Source organism: Anopheles maculipalpis, chromosome X, assembly GCF_943734695.1.
Source record: "Anopheles maculipalpis chromosome X, idAnoMacuDA_375_x, whole genome shotgun sequence".
Classification (NCBI taxonomy): domain Eukaryota; kingdom Metazoa; phylum Arthropoda; class Insecta; order Diptera; family Culicidae; genus Anopheles; species Anopheles maculipalpis.
The window spans coordinates 16,715,366-16,738,586 of NC_064870.1; the positions used below are offsets into that span (position 1 = coordinate 16,715,366).

A 23,221-nucleotide genomic window follows, 5' to 3' on the forward strand; every position below is an offset into this window, starting at 1 on the left:
CTAGGATTAGATTGATAGTTTTTAGTATAAATAGCGGAATAGAATCTAGGATGGCACAGATAAATTTGAACTAGATAAGGGGAAACTCTGGCCAACTGTAAAAAGGGTTCACGAGTGTAAAAATTCCGCCAAGAAGGTGTCACGCTGTATTCTTCCGAATTGCGTAATAAATAGTGGAATACCACAACACCTTCCAACAAAGTGTTTTGTTTTTCTTCCAAAAACGGTCTTTTTTGTTGTTGTTGCTGTGTCGCAGAAATCCTTTCGTTCGCATCCTTTTTTTTTATTTAATCGCTTTTTCCACAACACCCACACACGATGGTACCGCACATCGTGTACTGCATCATATTAACGATGGTGTTCTTTTTCACGATTTTCCCAACATCGGAAATGGAATCGGTCGGGTTGACCGTAAATCAGCTGTGCACACACTACCTGGCGGCTGAAACCGATTTCGTACCATCTGAAAGCGACCAGCGTGAAGCTGCTGATCCATTCCGCAATGCCGTTCCTGCACGTTATCTTCATTTGCTTAATGGCGTGGGTGCAGCCGGACGAGTTCGCAAGGCGGAGTTCGTACGCAGAATCGATCTGGAACGGGTTCTGTTCCGGATCCGGTACATTGCTGCTCCAAGCCATGCATACCGTATTTTACTGGGCAACGGACGGTTGGAGCAATCACCCAATCGCCAAGCAGGTGCATCTTTTGACGACACCCTACCTACCGAATTGGTGCTCGGTAGCAACGAATATTAACGACGAGTATCGGCGGTAAGTAGCAATGACTAGGACGGAATCAATTACGTCAGCAACTTCCCCGACATTATTTCCACCGTCATCTTCCTCCGGAAGTACTTCATGTTCGACTGATCGAACGTGATCGGGTGGTCGCGTGTTAGGTATTCTGCAAACATACAGCTGAACACACCACAATCGCTCCCATTCTTCTGGCGCGGACAGTCGCGTATGTTCTGCTTGGTTAGGCCACTCTTGTCGAATGGCGTTTTGCGCTTGTCCAGTGATTCCTGACACAAATAGTCTTCCAGCGCGTTCAGTACGGCATTGTTGGGCGCACCCATCGAGTCGTAATAGTGTATCGTTTTCCGCCGCAGATCGATCGTCGACATACACCAATGAATGCCACCGACGTGTACCGGAACCACAATCATATCATTTGCCAGTAGGTCTACCTTGCGTGTCCAGCGCCGTACACCTGAGTAACCGATTTTCAGCAGCTGCGGCAGAAAGAACGTATTCATCGTGTAAACCTTCGGCAGGCCCTGGCCGTGCTTTTGCTCGCTACGATCCCGAAGCAGCTCCATGTAGAAGTTGATGACCGCATCATTCAGCCAGTTGAAATCCTGCAGCGTCATGAGATCGTTGCCGGTAATCTGGAGATTAAACTCTTCGATAACCACCTGGTTTCCGGTGCGCAACTTCTGATGCATCAAATTGAGTTGTTCCTTGGTTAGCTCCGGCAGCGGTACATCTTCCGGCTCGGGCGTTGATTCTTTCAGGTCCGGTTCGTTCAGCTCATCGAGCTTGTAGAAGGAGCACACATAGTCGAGCATTTTGTTGCGGGCCTCATTTTCCTGCACGTTTGTGGTTTGGCGCAGACTTTCGAGACGATTCTTTTCCTGCTCGATCAGGGATTTGCGCTGGCTGAACATGGTTGGGTAACGCTGCTCTACGTCCTGGATAATATCGTCCCAGCAGACTTGTTTCGTTTCGATCCGCTCCTTGGCCGTGTTAACCGGTTCCGGTGCACTCGGTTTCGATTGCTTTGTGTCGTTCGCATTGTCCCGCGCCAGTGGAAGCATCGAATCGAGCGGCGTAAATAAACGTCCATTTTTGGTTTGTGACACTTCCACCTCCACACAATCGTCGTCGCTAGCGTCATCGTCGGTTAGATCGAGCGTTTCTATTGAGGACTGTTCTTGCACCGTCGGTCGTGAAATATCTCCATTAATCGTCTTCCTCGTGTATCGATCGTAAGCGCTCCGTTTGGGCGGTTCGTTCATTTTGGGGAAAAACTTTAGCATCAGCGATTCATACTTCTTTACGGTTACACGTTGTGCGTTCAACTTTCGGTCGAAGGCAGCTGTGGAATCGGACCCGGACGTCGGGGTGGTGCTGTTCTTTGAGCGCAGCAGATTTTTAAAGTCGTGGGACAGCAGCGAAACATAACCGGAACTCACCTCATTGCCTCCCGACGACTGGCTACCGTTGGCAGTGGATACTGGCTTCGAGTAAATACTAGCAACACCTCGTTGACCAAAAGACGATGTTCGCGATGGGACGAACCTGTTCGAGATTAAATCCGGCGGACACCGGCCACTGCCTCGTGCCAGCGGTCGTGTTTCTGGCCCCCTGAATCTGCTACTGGTATACGTATCGGCGACACTGTTGGGACTGACTGCTGCGAATGTGCGCCGAATGGATCTAAACGGCGGGGGTGCATGGTACGAACCGTAAACGTGGTTTACCCGTGACATGTCGGTAATTTCACCCAGGCGACGCGCGTTTGCCATCGACCGTGGATTCAGCCCATGTGCACCATTCTGCTGCACCTGCTGTACGTCGGGTATGGTCGCCAGATGAGGTCTCTGGTCGCGTAGGACCTCTTCCACCGGTGGTGGAATCGAAGATACTGTCGTCATTCGGCGTTTCTTGATATCGATCGCTTGCGGCAACACACTCTCTCGCTTACGATCGTTGTTACTGCTATCGGTGCTTCCGCCGTGTCCGCTGCTCGCCATCATGCGTGCAATGACGGCACGGGAAACATTTTCATTTGCAAATCACGGACATTAACAGCAACACCAACAAAAAAAATGCTACAGTATACCGTTTCACCAATGGCTGCCCGGTCGGTGGTGGTGTACGAACAAAAACGGAAAAGAAAGGAAGCGCAGCGCGCGCGCGATATCACAAACGACGCACCACGGGATGATCGCGTTTATTTGCCCCGAAAACGCAGCTACATTTACCGAACGCTTCCTTTCACAATGCTTAAATATACAAGGTACAATGAAAAATGGGGCCGGCTATATAGTCAATATCCGAAATACTCGGTACTCGAGTTACGCGGATTCGGAGATATGCGGATTTTCAAGTTTGACAGCATGTTGGGTTTATTATGCCAAATTAAGTTCTCCACCCTAAGCAATACGGCCTGGCCGGCCTTTACAGGGCAATGCAAATGATAGCGTACGGCGGACCAACTTTAGCGAATATCGCAAGCGCTTATGAAATACTCGAGCACTGATATAAGATACCCCAAAACTAGCGAATCATCATAAATAGACACATAATTCTACCAAATAGATACGGAAGTCGTTGCGATTGACACGGAAAATGTATATTAGCCGGTTGAAGTGGTGAAAATGAAAATAAACGTTTTCACATTACTATTTTATGAAATTACTTAGTTTCTGCGCACAACAATAAAATGAAAATCCTTTATTGATAGTGGTTAAACATAAACTGCTTGGTTTTTACCATGAAATGAGAAAAATAAAAAATCGTATCCCAAAAACATTAAAATTTGAATTTAAGATTTGAACTGGTACGTACACTGCTGCCTGTATATACAAATGCGTTTAAACATCTTTCTGTCATGCTAGGTAAAATCCGTAAGGATACAAAAATTTTATGTTGGTCTAGCAAGCGAGGTGTCTAAAATTTATTTTTGCGAATTTTGTGTCTTGTGAGTATTATGAAAATAGCATAACGTGGGTTAATTTTTGGTGCATGCAATCATTCTGGTAAAGGTACGTATTTGCACCAGCATTTGCACCACAATTGAAATAGTGTACACGGAGAATCGAGACGAAACGATGCTGAAAACGGAGAAATTGCTGCTGGTATGGATAGAAGATATGACATCAAAAAGAATACCCTTACGCTATAGAATTATCCAAGATAAAGCAATATCGTTATACCAAGACCTACAAACTGACGTTGCAGAACATGCGGAGTCATCATTCAAAGCTAGTGTTGGATGGTTTTGCAAATCCACAGAGAAACCGCAAGTTCTGATGAAAATGCTGCTTTGATATTCGTTTCGAGTTTCTCAAAATCAATTCAAGAACAAAATTACCTTCCCCAACAAATTTTTAATGTTGATGAAAGAGCTTTGTTTTGGAAAAAATGCCATCTCGCAGCTATGTTACAAAGGAAATGGATTCTATGCCAGGGTATAAGGCAGCAAAAGATTCAGTTGTGCAGACAGTTGTGTACCGAGCACAGAAGCCACGAGCTTTCAAAAATATTGACATAAAAAGTTTACCAGTCACATGGAAACATAACTCAAAAGGATGGTGTGAGAAATATTGTCGAAAATCATTGGTGAAATTATCGCGTTAAAATTTGTTGTAAGATGAAACCCGTGCAGTCTTGGTGTCGTTCCGTTTGTAACTGTTTATTCATCTGTCCTAGTTCATGTTACATAAATAGTTCATCCGAAATTCATCCTTATTTTCCTAGGTGTCAATTCGTGTAACGTCAAGTAGTGTGTGTTTACATTATTTGTGTGTGTGTTCTTTCGTTATAGTTCGAAATTTTAAATTCATGGAATATGTGTAATTAAAAACTAGCAGTAATTCTCACATTCCCGGCCACCAAAGAAGGAACTTCTTTAAATTTCATGCAATTTCTGAGTTTCGTGCAATCTCCTCTCGCTATTTCATGCAACTTATCTCCTAACGTTCCGCATGAGTGTTATGTGTGTATGTGTGTGTATGTTGTGTTTTGCACTGACAACTAAGTGTAAACAATGTTGAATGGTTTTGCTGCTGTAAGCTGCTCAGTGCTACTATCAACCTCCTGATCTGAATTGTTGTTCAAAAGATTTGGTAGGATTGCCAAACGATTTGCTGCGCGTAAAATTTGCTTCCCTGACACCGTGCGTAGCGTTACCACTCGAACTACTCCATCCTTACCGGGATGTAAACCGGTTATCCTTCCGGCTGGCCATAAGGTAGGTGCTATGTTATCTTCCCTTATGATAACCAGTTGTCGTATTTCTAGCGGTACCGGATGGGTCGTGAAACGTTTTGCGCGGGCCTGTAGCTGCTGTACGTATTCAGGGTACCAACGCGACCAAATGCTCTGTTGCAAAACACACAAAGATTGCAACGTACGCTTTCGTTGGACTTCTGTTGCGCACCGTTGATTTCAGGAACACCGGACCACAATAATCGACGCCAATCACAGCAAAAGGCCTTGTTGGTGAAACCCTTGAAGTAGGAAGGTCAGCGACGGATTGTTGCATCAGAACGGGTTTGACCTTGAAGCATCGAAGACACCGGTGAAAGACAGCCTTTGCTAAATTGCGTCCACCGATGATCCAAAACCGCTGACGAAGTGTAGACAGCAATAATTCCGGACCGGCGTGTAAGTGTCTCTCGTGATATGACACTGCTAACAATACTGCCAAGTGATGTTTGGACGAGACCAGTATAGGATGTTTGGCTGAGTCTGTCATTTGTGCGTTGCGAAGCAAGCCACCAACATGCAGGATACCCGACGAATCGATGAATGGTGATAGCCACTTTAGCTTCGAGTTGCGCGATACGTCTCTACCAATCTCGCGCAGCTCATCCGAAAATGATTCCTGCTGGGCTATATGACACATCCGACGTTCATGTAGCTGCACGCTTGTTGCTCCTCGTAGCGAAGTGTATCGCGGGATGCTTAGTTCACGAAGTGAGTGAAGCTTGGAATAGAACGCCGTCCATTCCCGTTTGAGATGTGATGGTAGCTCACTATTCCAATCCCACGATTTCCCGTTTGTCTTCAACGACCACAACTGTTGCATGAAAAGCTTAGCAATGATGATGGTTGGACTAAGCAAACCAAGTGGATCGAACATCTTGGCAATGTATGATAGAGTTAGCCGCTTCGTCTTCACCGTCGTAGCAGTTGGTAGCCCAATTCGAAAACGAAGCATATCAGTTGCTGGTTCCCACACGAGCCCCAGGGTAGATAAGAATTGGGGATCTTGCCATTCGTGCGTGGGAAGAATTGTCAAATCTTCTGATGGGATGTCCTTCAGTGCTTTCGGTACATTTGATGTCCACTTTTTTAACGAAAAACCACCTGATTTGAGCATCTCTGAAATCTGTGTCCGGATTTCAACTGCATCCATGATGTCTTTTGTTCCCGTTAACGTTATCATTCACGTAGATGTCATGCAGTACTGGGCTCACTGCTTGAGGGTATTGTGCTTTGTGATCGTGAGCTATTTGTTTCAAGTTTCGAGTTGCCATAAAGGTGCAGATGCGGTGCCGTAGGTTACTGTTAGCAACTGGAAGGTCTGAATTGGATCTATAGGGGTTGCTCGGTATCGAATACTTCCGTCGCTGTAGACGTGGAGAATTTGGCGGTACATTATCTCCACATCTGCAGAAAGTGCGATTGCATGTGATCGGAAGCACACTATGATGGTGAACAGGTTGTCTTGGATCGGAGGCCCAACTAGCAGCTTGTCGTTTAGCGAATAACCGGAAGAAGATTTGCACGATGCATCGAATACGATTTAGACCTTGGTTGTCGTGCTCGTTTCCTTCACGACTGCATGATGGCACTACTACCTTTCAGTGTTGATCAGAATCGTCCACCGGACCGGTTAACCTCTTCATGTGACCCAAACACTCGTACTCCTCCATGAACTTAACATACTCTTCTTTCATTTTAGGGTTCGCAGACAGACGACGTTCCATACAACGATGTCGACGATCTGCCGTATCTTTAAAATACCCTAAAACGAAATTTGGCTTGGAATTAAACGGTAAACGAACGACACACCTTCCCGATGTATTGCGAACGGTTTCTGACACGTAGTGTCTTTCGCAAGCATCCTCTTCAACCGATAGCACAAGATCATCGACTATGGTTTCATTCTGCCAGAACCGCTGCATGGTATCTTCCAATGGAATGTCGTTTGTTGCGAGATTTCGCGGACCAGGTGATGAATGGTGAATGTTTCCGGTAACAACCCAACCGAAATGAGTTTCCACCAGCCACGGTCTTCCCACGCCGAGAGAGCGTTTGTGACCAGTGTGAAGCTCCCAGTAAGAATCGCCTCCTATGACGATATCGATTTGCCCAGGGATGTAGAAGGTGCTATCAGCTAATGCCACATTCGGCATTTTCCATGATGAGATGTCCGTCGGTGAAATAGGGATGTTGGCTGACGGCTTGTCCAACACCAAGAATGCCATATCCGTAGCAAAGGGTTGCGACCGAACTGTTGCGACGATCGAACCTTTTACTTGCTGCACCGCATTTCCGATGCCCGGTACAGTTATCGGATGTTAAAGGGGTGTGCTCGAATGGTAGAGCGGCGTCACCCTTCAACGATGAAAACAGGTATTTTAATTTGGCGATGGAGGGTAATTCTGCAGACGCGTCGATCATGACTACGAAGCGATCTCTGAAGGAAAGCCATTTTGTATGGTCTCCATCAAACGTTGGCAGCTCGATCTTTGGTAGGCGTAGGTTCGGTGCGTTTGGTCGACCAAAAGCCAGCGTAGAGGAAGCCAACCCCGTTGTGTCGTTCAGCGTACCTTCATCCTTAAGCTGGTTCTCTCGCAGGAATGATACCAGCTTCCGGCAACGATCCTCGATCTCACTCCTCTCCGTTAGGTACGTTTCGAAGCTCGCGTCGGTTTCATCCAACTGTTCGAGTTTTTCGATTGTGTTGAAGAACCCTGCCTTGTGCCTTTCCAAATCTTCCAAAACTTCCGGAATCTGCATTGCACAATCGGGCACAAATTCAATTTGAAACCGTTCCAGCGTCTTGAGCCCTTCCACTGCTACTCTCTTCTTGAGAGTAGAAGAATCTTGCAATGCCTTGATTTTCTTGTCCATTGTAAATTACACCTTGTAATTTCACACGAAATAAACGATCGAACGAACGCGATGGCGCGAAATTTGAAGGATGACGCGTAACAGGTCGTTGCACTTGAACGCGGGGCGAACTAGCGATGGCGCGAAGCGTCACGTAAAAACTGTACTTATCCGAAAGATCCGAAATTCACCCTTGATAGCAGGATGATGAAGAGCTTACACTTCCTTTTTCCACGATCCGGTTCGAAGGACCAAAAATGTGAGAAATATTCTCGAAAATCACTGGTAAAATTATCGCGGTAAAATTTGTTGTAAGATGAAACCCGTGCAGTCTTGGTGTCGTTCCGTTTGTAACTGTTTATTCATCTGTCCTAGTTCATTTTACATAAATAGTTCATCCGAAATTCATCCTTATTTTCCTAGGTGTCAATTCGTGTAACGTCAAGTAGTGTGTGTTTACATTATTTGTGTGTGTTCTTTCGTTATAGTTCGAAATTTTAAGTTCATGGAATATGTGTAATTAAAAACTAGCAGTAATTCTCACAATAAGATATACATCATAACCATATTTGTTTTAGTATTAGCAAACCCAACTATGTAGAACGAGCTACTAATGTGTTGTATCATTTTCTTCTTTCAACGTCCACAGAACTATCGGACAGATCAGCATGGGTTCAGCTGGGTTACCATGAAGTGTTCGAACCCTTTATGCATTTAGTGGACAATGTGGAGCGAATTCACGTCAACAAAGTTAGTCCGAAAAAAATTATCGAACGCATCTATCAACCAGTAGTCATAGAGGGTATGCAGGATAATTGGAAAGCTGGTCATAAGTGGACACTAGAGCGTCTCGCGAAGAAGTACCGCAACCAAAAGTTTAAAGGTGGGGAAGACAACGATGGGTACAATGTTAAGATGAAGATGAAGTATTACGTGGAATACATGCGTAGCACTACGGACGACAGCCCACTCTATATATTCGACAGCAGTTTTGGCGAGGTAAGTTGGAATAGGTAGATAAGTCTTAGTCCTAACCACGATAAAAGGGTTTTTTTTGCCAAATTCAATTTGTTTACTCAACAATTGCCTTTGAGAGCTTACTTGTAGCGATCCACTACCTTTTCGTAGTCCGTTTTTAAATACAGTTTGCCATTAGCCTCAAAATAGGACTCTGTTTCAGCGATTACTTCATCGTTGAATCTCAATTTATTTCCAGCCAGCATGCTTTTATGATCTATTTAGTTATTTTTTCCATGTTGTTTCATCCATATTCACATATCGACACAAAAATAGACTTTTTTGTAGTTTGAAAGCTGAAAAACGTTGTTGTTACTGATCGATTGTGAGCTTACACAGCGTTCATTTTACGCGTATTCAATCATAAAATACTTCGCGAATCATAAAATACTCAAGTTCGTTCGATAACGAAAGAGCTTCGTATATTTCCATTAAAATTGTTTTACGGTTATCCAAAACACCTGGTTTTACTTTTTATCATTTTTTGCAAAAAAACACTTTCGGGCGACCACTTCGATTAACGGGCAACCACTGCGGGTTTGGCGCTACGGCTACTTTTAAACTCACAGAACTAATACTTAATGTTTGTGGGTGATTGTGCTGACTCCGGGTAAAACTGATCAAAGCATTGTTTTGTTTTGAACATTTGCCCATCAAAAATCACTTATGGAAAAGCCCATCAAATGCTTTTTATCCATTTTTTACACTATATCAGCAGTGGCTTCATTATTTTCGTTCATGAATAGAGGCTTTGGCTACATTCGCCTCACTACTGCATACAAGAAGTGGTTTCTACTAATACAAATTTAACGCGAATGTGCCTTATCTATTATTTGAAGCTATTGCGATTATGGCTAGTAAAAAGTTTAAAATATTGCTTAAATTTTTCTGTATAAATGACTGATCCGTAAAAATCGAAATGGTGGAAATCGTAAGTGGTCTAGTTGGCAAGTGGCTCGGTGGCTCGTGTATCCATGGCAATCGGTGAGGATGTGGCGGACGGTGATGTCAACATTACAGAAACTGCAGAGTGGAGGACTAGATTTTTCTACGAGGTAGGAGTGTGTAAGGCGGGTATGACCTATACGAAGGCGGGAAAGGACTCGTTGGATGTGGCTGGATTCGGTGTCTTCCCATGAAGCGGTGTTGTGCTTGATGGGACGGAGTTTGTGGCTTAGGTCTAGGTTGTGCCATGTGGTGTTGCAGTGTTGGGAGATAAGGGTGTTGGTGAGGTGGATGGTATCTCGATGTGTAAGGGTGTTGTGTAGTTCATCAGGGCGGAGTCGACCATTGTTGGCAAGTTGATCGACTTTTTCGTTAACGTGAATTATCGTGAAGATTTGCGAGGATGCCGGTATGGAGTCCAGGAATTAAATATCCCTGTATTTGGGGGTTCCGTGCTCCAGGGCGGTCAGTAAAGATGACATTCGGTCAATTAATTTTTTTTGTGCCGCAATCTATACATCGGGACTACAACTTATCTATCCACCCGTTAAAAGGATTGTATTAAATAGATATTCATACCGTACTTCGTCTGTTGTAGCACCATCGTCGCAGCAAGTTACTAGAGGACTACGACGTACCACTCTACTTCCGTGACGATCTGTTTCAACATGCGGGAGAAGTACGGCGACCACCGTACCGATGGTTCGTGATGGGACCAGCCCAATCCGGTACCGGTATACATATCGATCCGCTTGGCACGAGTGCCTGGAATGCGCTGGTGCACGGTCATAAGCGCTGGTGTCTCTTTCCAACCCACACGCCTAAGGAGCTGCTCAAGGTAACCGGTTCGATCGGGGGAAAACAGCGAGATGAGGCAATCACCTGGTTTAGCTTGATCTACCCACGCACGAAACAACCGGACTGGCCCAACGACTGTAAGCCGGTTCGTATGCACTGTCCCCGTTTTCTTCTATGGTGTCCTTTTTTATGCTTACGTCCGTTATCCCCTCGTATCCTCCTTTTGCAGCTTGAAATTTTACAAAAACCAGGCGAAACGGTGTTTGTACCAGGCGGCTGGTGGCACGTAGTACTTATTCTGGACGATACCGTTGCCGTTACGCAAAACTTCTGCAGCCGTACCAACTTCCCGGTGGTATGGCGCAAAACAGTTCGTGGCCGGCCGAAGCTGTCGATCAAGTGGTTGAAGATGTTACAGGTGGTTGAGCCGAACCTAGCTAAGATCGCGTCCGAAACTGATATCGGACAGAGTACGGGAGTTGGGTCGGACAGCTCGAGCAACTCTAGCTCATCGTCTTCCAGCTCGAGCAACTATGACGACAGCGACTGTGAATCGAATACCGACAGTGGCCAGGAGTCACTTTTGGCGCACAAATCAAAAAAGCATAAAATACGAACAATGGCGGCGATAATAATAGTCCGTGATGCCACACGGACAAAAGTTGATACGCGTTGACAACAATGCATGCCTTCTTGACAAAAATTCCTCTCTAAGGTTCAAAATTTGTGTTTGGTTGAACGTTTGTAAAATGAGAATTAATTTTTTGAAATCTAATCCCTTCCTATTTTTCCTACATGTTAATGTATGTTTGTTTGCTGTTTTATGGTGTATTCTACGATGCTGCGCTTGATCTCGGATGGACTTAGGCTCATCCGCACGGGTTTGTTTATATTAACTACTTAATCTTACAAGACATTTCAAACAGAATGTTTGTTTTTCTTTGCTTGTTTGTTTGTTTTAAGTTTAAATTTGTTTTTGTTTGCTGTCTTGCTTGGTTTAGTGTTGGTGGATACCCATTCGTTATAAAAAGGCACAATACCGTTGATTACATGCAATTTATCGTGCACGTATGTACGTGTATGTTTTGTGTGAGAGTTTTTACATTTAAATATCTGTCACACATTTTCGTCAGTCAATAATGATGTTTGATTGGAATTGAATTGCTTGCTGCAGCTCTTGTCTGTCTGTTTATCCGTTTCCTAGCAGCCTTCTTTCTGTACAATTTCTGAATTTTTCATATTCTATGCTGGAACACATGATTTTTTTTCCTGCGAGCCTCTTCTTCTGCTTCGATCGCACTGCAACAAAGCGTGCGCAATACATGTTCGGTTACATCACATCCATTTGCCATTTGCTTGCTCGTGCGCATCGTATTGCGTTTAAGTCTATAATTGAATTAGTTATTCTAGAATGTTCTACCAACCAATTCCTTCAATTCTTGCTCTGAGGCATATAAATAAAGATACTGCAAACTGGCAAAACGTATCGATAGGTCTTGCAACCCACAACCGCAGGCTGTTCGCCGGCGGGAGTTGCCTGTACATTGCTAACACGAACTAACATTGCCTTCTGCTAGTTGCTGGAGCTTGGTGACCGATTGTCTGTGAGAAAGATGGCGCTTTGCAAATGAAAAAAAGTTTAAAGGTATAATGATAAGTATAGTAAACCACTGATTCGCCCGAACAAACCGATCGCGAAACGTGAGCTTAAAGTGGAAAATCGTTAATCGAACTATCGGCGACACTATTATTATCGCCGCCATTGTTCGTTTTTTTATGCTTTTTTGATTTGTGCGCCGAAAGTGACTCCTGGCCACTGTCGGTATTCGATTCACAGTCGCTGTCGTCATAGTTGCTCGAGCTGGAAGACGATGAGCTAGAGTTGCTCGAGCTGTCCGACCCAACTCCCGTACTCTGTCCGATATCAGTTTCGGACGCGATCTTAGCTAGGTTCGGCTCAACCACCTGTAACATCTTCAACCACTTGATCGACAGCTTCGGCCGGCCACGAACTGTTTTGCGCCATACCACCGGGAAGTTGGTACGGCTGCAGAAGTTTTGCGTAACGGCAACGGTATCGTCCAGAATAAGTACTACGTGCCACCAGCCGCCTGGTACAAACACCGTTTCGCCTGGTTTTTGTAAAATTTCAAGCTGCAAAAGGAGGATACGAGGGGATAACGGACGTAAGCATAAAAAAGGACACCATAGAAGAAAACGGGGACGGTGCATACGAACCGGCTTACAGTCGTTGGGCCAGTCCGGTTGTTTCGTGCGTGGGTAGATCAAGCTAAACCAGGTGATTGCCTCATCTCGCTGTTTTCCCCCGATCGAACCGGTTACCTTGAGCAGCTCCTTAGGCGTGTGGGTTGGAAAGAGACACCAGCGCTTATGACCGTGCACCAGCGCATTCCAGGCACTCGTGCCAAGCGGATCGATATGTATACCGGTACCGGATTGGGCTGGTCCCATCACGAACCATCGGTACGGTGGTCGCCGTACTTCTCCCGCATGTTGAAACAGATCGTCACGGAAGTGGAGTGGTACGTTGTAGTCCTCTAGTAACTTGCTGCGACGATGGTGCTACAACAGACGAAGTACGGTATGAATATCTATTTAATACAATACTTTTAACGGGTGGATAGATAAATTGTAGTCACGATGTATAGATTGCGGCACAAAAAAAATTAATTGACCGAATGTCATCTTTACTGACCGCCCTGGACCACGGAACCCCCAAATACACGGATATTTAATTCCTGGACTCCATACCTCCATATCCTCGAAAATTTTCACGGTAATTCCCGTTAACGAAAAAGCCGATCAACTTGCCAACAATGGTCGACTCCGCCCTGTTGAATTACACAACACCCTTACACGTCGAGATGCCATCCACCTCACCAACACCCTTATCTCCCAACACTGGAACATCACATGGCACAACCTAGACCTAAGCCACAAACTCCGTCCCATCAAGCACAACAGCGCTTCATGGGAAGATACCGAATCCAGCCACATCCAACGAGTCCTTTCCCGCCTTCGTATAGGTCATACCCGCCTTACACACTCCTACCTCGTAGAAAAATCTAGTCCTCCACTCTGCAGTTTCTGTAATGTTGACATCACCGTCCGCCACATCCTCACCGATTGCCATGGATACACGAGCCACCGAGCCACTTGCCAACTAGACCACTTACGATTTCCACCATTTCGATTTTTACGGATCAGTCATTTATACAGAAAAATTTAAGCAATATTTTAAACTTTTTACTAGCCATAATCGCAATAGCTTCAAATAATAGATAAGGCACATTCGCGTTAAATTTGTATTAGTAGAAACCACTTCTTGTATGCAGTAGTGAGGCGAATGTAGCCAAAGCCTCTATTCATGAACGAAAATAATGAAGCCACTGCTGATATAGTGTAAAAAATGGATAAAAAGCATTTGATGGGCTTTTCCATAAGTGATTTTTGATGGGCAAATGTTCAAAACAAAACAATGCTTTGATCAGTTTTACCCGGAGTCAGCACAATCACCCACAAACATTAATTATTAGTTCTGTGAGTTTAAAAGTAGCCGTAGCGTAAAACCCTCAGTGGTTGCCCGTTAATTGCAGTGGTCGCCCGAAAGTGTTTTTTTTTTTACAAAAAATGATAAAAAGTAAAACCAGGTGTTTTGGATAACCGTAAAACAATTTTAATGGAAATATACGAAGCTCTTTCGTTATCGAACGAACTTGAGTATTTTATGATTGGCGAAGTATTTTACGATTGAATACGCTTGAATGAACGCTGTGTGAGCTCACAATCGATCAGTAACAACAACGTTTTTCAGCTTTCAAACTACAAAAAAGTCTATTTTTGTGTCGATATGTGAATATGGATGAAACAACATGGAAAAAATAACTAAATAGATCATAAAAGCATGCTGGCTGGAAATAAATTGAGATTCAACGATGAAGTAATCGCTGAAACAGAGTCCTATTTTGAGGCTAATGGCAAACTGTATTTAAAAACGGACTACGAAAAGGTAGTGGATCGCTACAAGTAAGCTCTCAAAGGCAATTGTTGAGTAAACAAATTGAATTTGGCAAAAAAAAACCCTTTTATCGTGGTTAGGACTAAGACTTATCTACCTATTCCAACTTACCTCGCCAAAACTGCTGTCGAATATATAGAGTGGGCTGTCGTCCGTAGTGCTACGCATGTATTCCACGTAATACTTCATCTTCATCTTAACATTGTACCCATCGTTGTCTTCCCCACCTTTAAACTTTTGGTTGCGGTACTTCTTCGCGAGACGCTCTAGTGTCCACTTATGACCAGCTTTCCAATTATCCTGCATACCCTCTATGACTACTGGTTGATAGATGCGTTCGATAATTTTTTTCGGACTAACTTTGTTGACGTGAATTCGCTCCACATTGTCCACTAAATGCATAAAGGGTTCGAACGCTTCATGGTAACCCAGCTGAACCCATGCTGATCTGTCCGATAGTTCTGTGGACGTTGAAAGAAGAAAATGATACAACACATTAGTAGCTCGTTCTACATAGTTGGGTTTGCTAATACTAAAACAAATATGGTTATGATGTATATCTTATTGTGAGAATTACTGCTAGTTTTTAATTACACATATTCCATGAACTTAAAATTTCGAACTATAACGAAAGAACACACACAAATAATGTAAACACACACTACTTGACGTTACACGAATTGACACCTAGGAAAATAAGGATGAATTTCGGATGAACTATTTATGTAAAATGAACTAGGACAGATGAATAAACAGTTACAAACGGAACGACACCAAGACTGCACGGGTTTCATCTTACAACAAATTTTACCGCGATAATTTTACCAGTGATTTTCGAGAATATTTCTCACATTTTTGGTCCTTCGAACCGGTTCGTGGAAAAAGGAAGTGTAAGCTCTTCATCATCCTGCTATCAAGGGTGAATTTCGGATCTTTCGGATAAGTACAGTTTTTACGTGACGCTTCGCGCCATCGCTAGTTCGCCCCGCGTTCAAGTGCAACGACCTGTTACGCGTCATCCTTCAAATTTCGCGCCATCGCGTTCGTTCGATCGTTTATTTCGTGTGAAATTACAAGGTGTAATTTACAATGGACAAGAAAATCAAGGCATTGCAAGATTCTTCTACTCTCAAGAAGAGAGTAGCAGTGGAAGGGCTCAAGACGCTGGAACGGTTTCAAATTGAATTTGTGCCCGATTGTGCAATGCAGATTCCGGAAGTTTTAGAAGATTTGGAAAGGCACAAGGCAGGGTTCTTCAACACAATCGAAAAACTCGAACAGGTGGATGAAACCGACGCAAGCTTCGAAACGTACCTAACGGAGAGGAGTGAGATCGAGGATCGTTGCCGGAAGCTGGAATCATTCCTGCGAGAGAACCAGCTTAAGGATGAAGGTACGCTGAACGACACAACGGGGTTGGCTTCCTCTACGCTGGCTTTTGGTCGACCAAACGCACCGAACCTACGCCTACCAAAGATCGAGCTGCCAACGTTTGATGGAGACCATACAAAATGGCTTTACTTCAGAGATCGCTTCGTAGCCATGATCGACGCGTCTGCAGAATTACCCTCCATCGCCAAATTACAATACCTACTTTCATCGTTGACGGGTGACGCCGCTCTACCATTCGAGCACACCCCTTTAACATCGGATAACTATTCAGTTAAGTGGGCGGCACTTCTAAAGCGGTACGACAATTCACGTCTGTTGATCCGTCAATATTATCGGAAATTGCACTACCTTCCGGGAGTACAATCGGTGTGCGTCGACAAGCACTTAGTGGACGAATTCACTCGTTTTGTCAGCGGGTTAGTGAAGCTGAATGAACCGGTTGAAGCGTGGGACACGACACTATCGAACATGCTGTTGATGAAGCTGGATCGTGAAACATTGATGACGGGAAAAGCATTCCGTGCATGTCACTAAGGAAAAATACAGTGATGTAAACGCCATTGTGCAGGATCGGATCCAGATCCTGAAATCGACGAACGATTTTGCGTGTGAGCAAGGTGATAGTGGACGAAAGGTGGCCGGCATTCATCGTCAGTCAGTGCAAAGGAGATTCATCGCAAATGCAGCAACATCACACACGGCTCATGTCATCAAGCCTCCTCATTCTCGACAGCCAAAGTGTCCATTAGCTTGCACCGACGAACATTTTCTACGCAACTGTCCGGTTTTCATCGCGAAGGATGTCCAGCAGCGACGAGATGTCGTCACAGCGAATCACTTGTGTTGGAACTGTTTGAGTGACACTCATCAGATCAGAGCATGCAAGTCTGAGTACTCGTGTCGAACGTGTCGTCAGCATCATCATACACTTCTGCATCACACTCCAGCTACAGCGGTTACCATGACAGCACATTTGGGCGATGATAAGGTGTTTTTGGAGACGGCCCAAATCGTAATTCACGATGATTACGGTAATGCACACGAGGCAAGGGCCTTACACGATTCGGGGTCCATGTCGAATTTCATCTCGGAGGAATGTGCTCGAAAGCTGTTGACCAACCGCAACAAGGTCAATATCGCTGTACCGGGCATCGGAAATGCGGTGCAGCAAGTAAAAGGTTCGATCGTCGCAACAGTTCGGTCCAAGACGTCAATAAATTGATGCCGTACGCTCAAAAACTTATGAATGCTGTCAAAAACGTATGCCTTCTAGATAAAAACTCCTAACATAGAACAAAAATTTGACGGCAACGGCTGTACGGATCGCAAATGCTCTTGGTAAATGAATGTATGAAGGATTTTCAGAAGAGCAAAGTGTTGCTACCTATACTGCAGTTCACGGTGCAACGACCATTCAAACCATTGACCGAATGACCAAGCTATACGATTATACTATAACCTCAAACACAAGAAACACATGCAGTTAGCAATACGTCGCATTAGGGATTATTAGAATTCGGCATGCGGGCAGAGGAGATGTGCATGCAAAACAGGAGTTTTGTACAGTACTGTCATAGTCAATACTAAGCAAATCAGGCTGCCCACCCTACTCAACAATAAGCAACATGAAAAACGAAACATAATTCCTGCAATTTTAGTTAGGAAGATGATAAAAAAAGAAATAGGAAAACGAAAATAAATTAATTATGCCAATGGAAACTCGCTCATGTATAATTCACAACGTAAGCTGTAATATTCTAAACTATGTACAGGGTATTGTTTACGAGAACTTTTTACTCGTGCCCAAATATTTTTGTCCTATTTTTGTCCACTACTAAACTTTGATTTCTTATTTATTTTACACTGATTTATAAACGTTACCCGCCTTCTCGCGTGGGAGAACCGCACACAGCATTTTTTTGGTGCATGTGCTGAAACCATGAATGAAACGTGTTAAAGTTTAAAGTTTTTAAGGATTTTTATTTTAGTTGAAGCATATCAGAAATAATTAACATTGTCATATAAAACGTTCATTGCTTCTATTTTTTCGATATTTAGAAGTTTATTGGACTATTACATGATTAGCGCATAGGGCGTTATAATTGTATTTTTAATGGGTCCGTCCGTTTAGACTCTCCTCATTGATGTTTTACGGTTTTTGATAACATTGTTGATGTTTAGTTTAAGAACGTTTTTCTGCAGTATGTGGGAAAATTTACATAAAAACCCACTGTTAAGCTTTGCATGACAACCTTAAACTAAATTAAACCTACACGTGTACAAACTAATTTATATCTATGTTATTAGATTTATAGTAATTACAGTTATTGTGTAGTAGTTTGATTTCATGTAACAAGTTGTTGTAATATCGGGTTTGTACTGCTAAGGCACTTGCTTGAGTGATTTGTGCATAACTTATCTATGTAATCCGTTATAAGTTGTGTTTTGTTCCTTTTGTGTAGCAATTCTGTACTGTACCATGGGGGCACATTTACAATTATATTCAGGATTTTGTTCTGCATGACTTGCAGTCTCTTGCATCTGTTTATGAACGATTGCACAATATTGCCAAATTGGGAAGGCATAGGTTAATAACGGACGAAAGAAACTATAGTATGCAATAAGCTTGTTTTTTTCATTAAGTTTGGATTTTCTATGCAAGAATGTGTATAACATTTTCAGCAGTTTTTCAGTTTTAATTATTGTTTGTTGTATGTGTTCTTTAAATGTTAAACGCTTGTCTAGTATCATTCCTAGATATTTGACATGATTTTTCCATGAAATGGTTGTATTATTAAATTTTAGTCCTGCTTGTGGAAGTTTTCGCATGCTTGTATTGTATTTCCAGTTACGGCAAAAAATAGAATATTTGATTAAAGCGTTGCCTAACGATCTTAAAACAATTTTTGGAGTTTTAGATGATGACGTTAGAACAAAATCGTCCGCATATAGATATTAGCTGCAATTTTTCATTTTAGGAATATCTGATACATAAATATTGAAAAGGAGTGGAGATATTACGCTCCCTTACGGTACTCCAGAAACTGGTACAAAAGGTTCCGATATAGCTTTAGCTATTTGTACATTATTGTGTCTGTTTTTAAGAAACGATTGTATTATTTTTATCAATGATTTAGGAAACTTTAATAAGATTAGTTCCCATCAGGACTACGAGCATGGAAACGCCCACACACATCCCGGAATTAGGTGCCCTCACATGATAAGACCCATGCTATGAACACGACTTTGAATTTGGATGACGGAATATACGCAACGGAACAACCGAGCACACCCGGGATATGGTGCCCTTTCACGGCTCGGAGAAGGAAATGTCTCCCAGCAAAGATGAAAGGAGTATTTTATTTTTAAGTTATTGTAAGCCTTTATGAATAAAAAAAAAATAAAAAATAAGATTAGTTTATACAACAAACCCTGATGCCAAATTGTGTCAAATGCTTTTTCCGTATCGAGAAGGAGCATTCCCGTAGACTTTTTTAAATCTCTATTATTTTTCACTTGTTCTGAAAGCCCTTGCAATTGATAAGTGGTCGATAAGGACGGCTGAAAACCAGATTGGGAATTTGGGATTATATTATTGCTGTTAACATGCATTCGAAGCCTCTTTTCGATCATTTTTTCAAATATTTTTCCAATGCTACTTAGAAGACTTATTGGTCTGTAGCTTGTAGCTAAACTATTGCTTTTACCTGGTTTTGATATTGCAATTATTTTAGCTCGCTTCCATTGATCGGGGAGACAACAGTTGAAAATGTGGTTCATAAGTATTAAAGCCTTGGCTGGAAGTCTTTTTAGGGTTTGGTTGTTAATATTGTCTAATCCTGGTGATTTCTTGTTTTTAAGCTTTTTGAGTATTTCTTTAATTTCTTTTGTTTTGCAAAGCAGCGCGGGGTCAAGAGAAGTAGATCTAATTGTGGCATTAAATTGTCTAACTTTTATGTTCAACTTTACGCTCTATCGGGCTAATAGAGTTATAAGTTGTAAAGTGGGCCGACTCGAACTGTTCTTTGATTGCCTTGGCCTTTTCGTCAGAAGTTATTAATGTTTTATTGTTTTGTTTAATGGGGACGAATGATTTTTTTTTGTGTTTGATCACCTTTGCAATTTCCAGATTTTATTTCTGTTTGTTTTCTCTTTATTGATTGAAACACTTTTGACCACATACTATAACGATGGTCTTCTAGTTTTTGCTTTACTGAATTGCATAGTAGGGTGTATTTATTTTTCAGATCAAATCATCGTCTGTGTCTTTGCCTTTTACGACGAGCTGTATTCCGTTGTCGGATTATAATTTTTATTTCATGCGGCAATATTATATTGTACAACCCTGGACTTAGTTTCGGCACCGCCAGCTCATGGGCTTGTGTCACAATTGTTGTGAATTGAGTTACCATATTGTCAATTTGTTGAGTACTTTTCACAGTTCCTTGGTTGATTTTAGTTAAATCTATGCTGATGTTGATACTATTGGCAAAGATTGACCAGTTGGCTTCGTTGTAATCGAAGTGAAGTTTGTTGGTTGTTATAGGCTTGGTTTGTTTAGTGCTGTGTGTGTTTAAATCATTTGCAAAGGCTTTCATGTTTTTGTTCGACCCTGGGTGATAGACCGAGATTAATGGTATGTTACCTAAAGTAGTCTCTACGGCAATTCCAATCGCTTCTATTACTTTTAAATTTAGTGATTTCATAGTACTATGTTTAATGCTATCCTTAATTTTTATTGCTACTCCACCCTTTTGACCTTCTGTTCTATCCAACCTATAAATACAATAGTTTAGGATATTAAATTTCATGTCCGGTTTTAAGTATGTTTCGGTTACTAAAATTATGTCTATATTGTATTTTTGCAAGAAGTTCAATACGTCTAATTTTTTCTTTAGAATACTGTTTGCATTCCAGTTTGCAATTTTCAAAAATGATGCATTCGTTTTGATGGCATGCAGTATTTAGTTATGACCTCAAAAATGGTCATAAGTTTTTCTTGCTTAGACTTGCAGTTTTGCAATTTGCTCATCACTTCACCTATTATCGGTATTATTTCGTTTTGATCGAAAAGCCCTGTATCATTACAGTGGTTGGTTGGTCTGTCGGACGGCTGGTATTGTCTCCAAACAGGTAGTGGTGTTGACTTTTGTAGATGTGGGAAGTCATCTGGCTTCATCTCGAAATTTGTATACTTGCGTTTGTAAGTGTTTGGTTTATCTACACGTATTGGTCTCTTTGGGCATCCAATAAATCCAGCTGTGTGGTTGCCTTCGCAATTTGTGCACTTTAGCTTGTGTTCAGGGACACGTCTGTCCCTGATGATGATGGCCCAGCAGTTAGCGGGCAGGTCGATGACTCGTGTTCTCCAGCACACAGCTTACACCTTTTTACACGGTTGCAATTGGCCGCCCCGTGACCAAATAATTGGCACCTTTAGCATTGCATTGGGCCAGGTTTTGTTGAAAAATAGTTCCACATTACATTGCAGTGGTTTATATAGCGCATTGTGCGTAACAACTCCATGTTAACGCTGCCTTTTGGAAAATGCAACAGGTAGACCACTTGCTCGTCGTACTTTTTTTGTTTGATCGACATTTTGTTCACTTGCAATGGTATAATATTTTCATCTTTTAGCAATTCTGTCACATCACTGATCGGAAGACCGACAAGTCCGTGTAGCACTACTTTTGTCGTCTTTTCCTCTTCTAGTTGGTACGTATGAAAGTACACATTTTTGTCCTTGAACACTTTCACTACTTTTTAAAGTCATCGACTTTGTCTAATTGCACTACCGTACCGTGATACGTTGCCTTAGTGTTATATCTCACTATACCTGTAGCGATGAAGATTTTGTGTATCAGTGTCACCGATTAGCATTTTACCGTTGTCGGCGGTATTTAACATGTGCGTGTGTCCTTTTGGCTTGACTGTATGAGCTTTTGCTTTGGCGCAGGCTCGTTATCACCGATATCACTTAGCAATGCAATGCTGTTTTCTGTGTTGTGCGTGTTAGCTGATCATCAACAATCGATTTCAGCATTTGGGATTTAAAACCCCTTGTTATCCTTCTCTTTCCCATCATGGGGAGAGGGGATAGATTTTGTCTCGTTTTCAAATAGATTGTATTCCTTGTTTATGGCACGGGAGAGAAAAAACGTCTGCTCACCTCCAGGACTGGTTTGCTACTCAAACGTTCATTGCAGCAGATGTATAATGTTGCGTTTATCATAAATTCAAAATTTTATTTTTAAATTTGTGTTTTTTTTATAGTGGTTTACATTCATCTTGAAAAGTCCACTAAATCGATTGCTGCTTACTTGGTCTGCTGCAAAAATCCCCGACACATGTTTATGGCTAACACCACCACTGCTTTTCATATTGGGAATAATGCTACTCCATTACATTTCGGTGCCATTCTCATGATATGATATAATCACCGAGCCTGGTTGATCTAATTCGCTGGACAATTGTAAGGTTCCTAGGTTGGCTTTTCACACATACGGGAAGCTTGCTCAAATGCAGATATGTAGGATTGTCGAGATTTTGTAAAGCTCTTGTGTCAGAGGCGTAGGAGAACTGGGATAGTAATCAAGCTACGCAACCAACTAAGACGACAATATCAACGTACTGGACAGATGTACAAGAAACATCGTGCAGCTGTACTGGCAAGGGTCAGCCCGAGTCGATGGTATACGCGACAATAGTTTTGGCTCGAAAATGGCAACTCTTGGCAAAAATATCAATACGATGTGGAATGTTCAGGAGATCCCGAAAAACAAGCTCAGACCAATGCCTCACTTGTTGCCAATTCAGGTAATATACTGTTAACTGGTTTAGAAAAAAAAAACTGATAACCTTTCATTTCAGTTCTCAAACCCCATAGCCTTGGTTGCCTTGGGCCCCTTCCTTCGGCTCTAGGAAAGCTGTTCAAGTTTGAGCTGTTGAGTCATAAACATAAGACTAAGAGATGTTGAACTCAATATCCTACCTCAGCAATTTGGTTTTAGGCATGGCCACTTTACCAGCTATCAACTACTAGAATTCTTCCATTGTATGGCATGATGGCTTTATCTACAAGCTGTTGCGTTGTGGATGTACGAGGTCATTATGGGAAAAACAAATCAAGCATCGAAAATATTCCGGCAGAGATACCAGAGTTCATTATATTGGGTC

The 23,221-nt window shown here is 42.6% G+C and overlaps 2 protein-coding genes and 1 pseudogene across 2 annotated transcripts; 1 reads left to right on the forward strand and 2 right to left on the reverse strand.

Moving 5' to 3' along the window:
- Positions 1 to 800: 800 nt before the first annotated feature.
- On the reverse strand, positions 801 to 2,794 carry LOC126556452 (uncharacterized; annotated as a pseudogene).
- Positions 2,795 to 7,945: 5,151 nt separating this feature from the next.
- Positions 7,946 to 11,290, forward strand: LOC126563971 (bifunctional arginine demethylase and lysyl-hydroxylase PSR-like). The gene is made up of 4 exons (XM_050220854.1): positions 7,946 to 7,952; positions 8,504 to 8,853; positions 10,415 to 10,759; positions 10,844 to 11,290. The coding sequence occupies exons 1-4, from the start codon at positions 7,946 to 7,948 to the stop codon at positions 11,288 to 11,290; spliced, it is 1,149 nt and encodes a 382-aa protein (XP_050076811.1).
- Positions 11,291 to 12,321: 1,031 nt separating this feature from the next.
- On the reverse strand, positions 12,322 to 15,672 carry LOC126563980 (bifunctional arginine demethylase and lysyl-hydroxylase PSR-like). Its single transcript, XM_050220866.1, has 4 exons — positions 15,666 to 15,672; positions 14,765 to 15,114; positions 12,853 to 13,197; positions 12,322 to 12,768 (listed from the first exon to the last, which is right to left on the reverse strand). The coding sequence occupies exons 1-4, from the start codon at positions 15,670 to 15,672 to the stop codon at positions 12,322 to 12,324; spliced, it is 1,149 nt and encodes a 382-aa protein (XP_050076823.1).
- Positions 15,673 to 23,221: the final 7,549 nt, after the last annotated feature.

Excerpts from the sequence above, each read along its gene's own strand:
- LOC126563971 (XM_050220854.1), top strand. Across the intron at positions 8,854-10,414 it reads TCGACAGCAGTTTTGGCGAG|CACCATCGTCGCAGCAAGTT; the intron begins GTAAGTTGGAAT and ends CGTCTGTTGTAG. Across the intron at positions 10,760-10,843 it reads GGCCCAACGACTGTAAGCCG|CTTGAAATTTTACAAAAACC; the intron begins GTTCGTATGCAC and ends CTCCTTTTGCAG.
- LOC126563980 (XM_050220866.1), bottom strand. Across the intron at positions 13,198-14,764 it reads TCGACAGCAGTTTTGGCGAG|CACCATCGTCGCAGCAAGTT; the intron begins GTAAGTTGGAAT and ends CGTCTGTTGTAG. Across the intron at positions 12,769-12,852 it reads GGCCCAACGACTGTAAGCCG|CTTGAAATTTTACAAAAACC; the intron begins GTTCGTATGCAC and ends CTCCTTTTGCAG.